Source organism: Nematolebias whitei, chromosome 16 (genome assembly GCF_014905685.2).
Source record: "Nematolebias whitei isolate Nwh7 chromosome 16, NemWhi1, whole genome shotgun sequence".
Taxonomy (NCBI): Eukaryota; Metazoa; Chordata; class Actinopteri; order Cyprinodontiformes; family Rivulidae; genus Nematolebias; species Nematolebias whitei.
The window spans coordinates 2,531,123-2,533,259 of NC_056513.1; the positions used below are offsets into that span (position 1 = coordinate 2,531,123).

Sequence of the window (2,137 nt, forward strand, 5' to 3'; positions counted from 1 at the left end):
TTTGTATTTTTTTATATTCCGGTGTACGTCGAGTGTTCGAGCCATCCCAACACGATGCAACAGGACCACAGGCAGAGTGGTGGAAACGCTGGGAACAGGTCAGAGAGCTCCAACATGATGAGCGCACGGAGACTCGTGTTTCTGTACTCGGTTCATTTAGTGCTCAAAATCTAGTTGGAATGCTGCAGCGTGGAGCAAAATACTTTTCTTTTAGCTCAGAGGTTCTGTTGAAGATGCTGCATCAAAATGCATCCGTAATCATTTTATAATTACATTTCTCTGAAGTGGATTTAAACCCAAGTGTCAAACTCACACTTTTTGTTAACTGGTCAAAGCAATCGGTCTTTTGAATTTAGCTGCTCTTAAGTTATAGGTGTAGCTTCTTTTTACAAACTTTTAGCCTGAGTGTGGAGACTCACTGACCTCAGAGATGTTGTTCTGATCCACATTGAGGACCTTCAAAGATGGAAACATGGCAGTGTAACATCCTGCAGAGAAATGATGAACAACTTGAGTTTCAACTCGAACAGTTCGAAGCATTTTTGCACGACATGAAGCGTTGCGTAATATATTAAGAAACTATAGTGATTATTTTATCAGGAAACCCAAAATCAATATTACAAAGAACTGCTCAGATGCAGTAACTCATAGACCAAACTGCTCAGGGGGCCACAGTTACTGAAAGCCAAGAGCTCAGGGGCCGGACATCCAGCCGCTCTTCTCATTAAGTTTGTTTTAAGATTTAAAATCTAGGTTTATTGAAAAATGAACACGTTTGTGGACCGAACTGAGCTCACTCGTGGGCCTGATTTGGCCCCCGGTCCACCAGTTGAATAGCCCTGTCATAGACCGTTATATGTTCTGCTGCTAATTACATGTGTGGTCAATCTAATGGACTCTCACTGGTCTGGGCGCAAACACAGGTTCTTTTTACTGAACTAACATTGTCATCACAATTAAACTTGTTTTCTAATTTTGTGCAGCGATGGAGATATGTAACAAAACATGAGAAAAAACATTATCAATGAAAAATGAAACCACCGAGTAAACAATATTTGACTTGTTACTGAACCGAACTCTACCTGTTTTGTATTTATAATTATTTCTACCTAAACATGTTTTTTTGTTGTCTTCTAACACGGGGTGCACCTGCACCTTCACCTGGACCCGTCATTCTGTGTCTGTTTCTACTTCCTGTCCTCTCAAACCAGCTGATCAGAGCAGATGGACACTCGTCCTGAGTCTGGTTCTTCTGGAGGTTTCTTCCTGTTAAAGGTTTTTCTTTCCACTGTCTCCTTTGTTCTCGCTCAGGATGAAGACTGAGATGAAGTGAAGATTAAACACAATCTGCTGCTTCCTCAGAGAGAGAACTTTTACTAATTGTCTTTTATAAAGTCTGTGCATAACAAAGTCCATGCTCAATAATCCAAGGTATACAATACAACATTTTTCAGTCAGTCAATAATCCAGGTTGTATACCTGGATTATTGAGCATGGACTTTGTTGTTTTCAACCAGTTTGACAAGACTGTCAACAAGGAAGAGGGCCGGCAATGGAGGAGGGGACGTACCAAAGAGACCATCTTATCACAAGCAGAACTGGTTGGTTCCACTTTTGAGTAAGCTGTTGGAGGAAGAATCAGTTTTGTTGTGTGTTTCCTTGACTGATGAAGCCTTCTGGATATAAGGCGAAACGTTTCAACACACAAAAAAAAAAAAACTGTCCAGATGACCGGACTGAAAAATGTTGGAAAGTCTGTGAATGTTTCTGTTCAGAGCCCTGAGAAGATTTCTGTTGGGACTTGGAGCTACAGAAAGAAACTGAATTGAACTGAACCTGGAGCAGCATCCTCAAATCGGATGGCAGACAGTTTGGTATTAGAGACGTTCAGCTCCTCCAGTCTGCAACACAACAACAAAAAAATATCTTACACAAGTAAACATGTTCCTGTTGTCCTGAGACGACGACAGTAACTTTTTTTAACTGATCATGACCCAAACGACTGACAATCTTCACCAGCAACTAAATGAGGAGGAGCAACAAAGAAAGAATACTGAGAGGATGGAGATGTTGTCTGTAGTTGTTAACAGATGTTGTCTGTAGTTGTTAACAGATGTTGTCTGTAGTTGTTAACAGA

General features: G+C 40.8%; 1 protein-coding gene across 1 annotated transcript in view; it reads right to left on the bottom strand.

Moving 5' to 3' along the window:
• Positions 1 to 396: 396 nt before the first annotated feature.
• tbce (tubulin folding cofactor E) overlaps positions 397 to 2,137 on the bottom strand; it is an 8,584-nt gene continuing 6,843 nt past the window's right edge. Inside the window, exons 9-10 of the mRNA XM_037690430.1 lie at positions 1,837 to 1,901; positions 397 to 488 (exon numbers count right to left, since the gene is read on the bottom strand). Coding sequence (XP_037546358.1) covers positions 397 to 488; positions 1,837 to 1,901 — 157 coding nt within the window. The remainder of the gene's footprint in view (positions 489 to 1,836; positions 1,902 to 2,137) is intronic.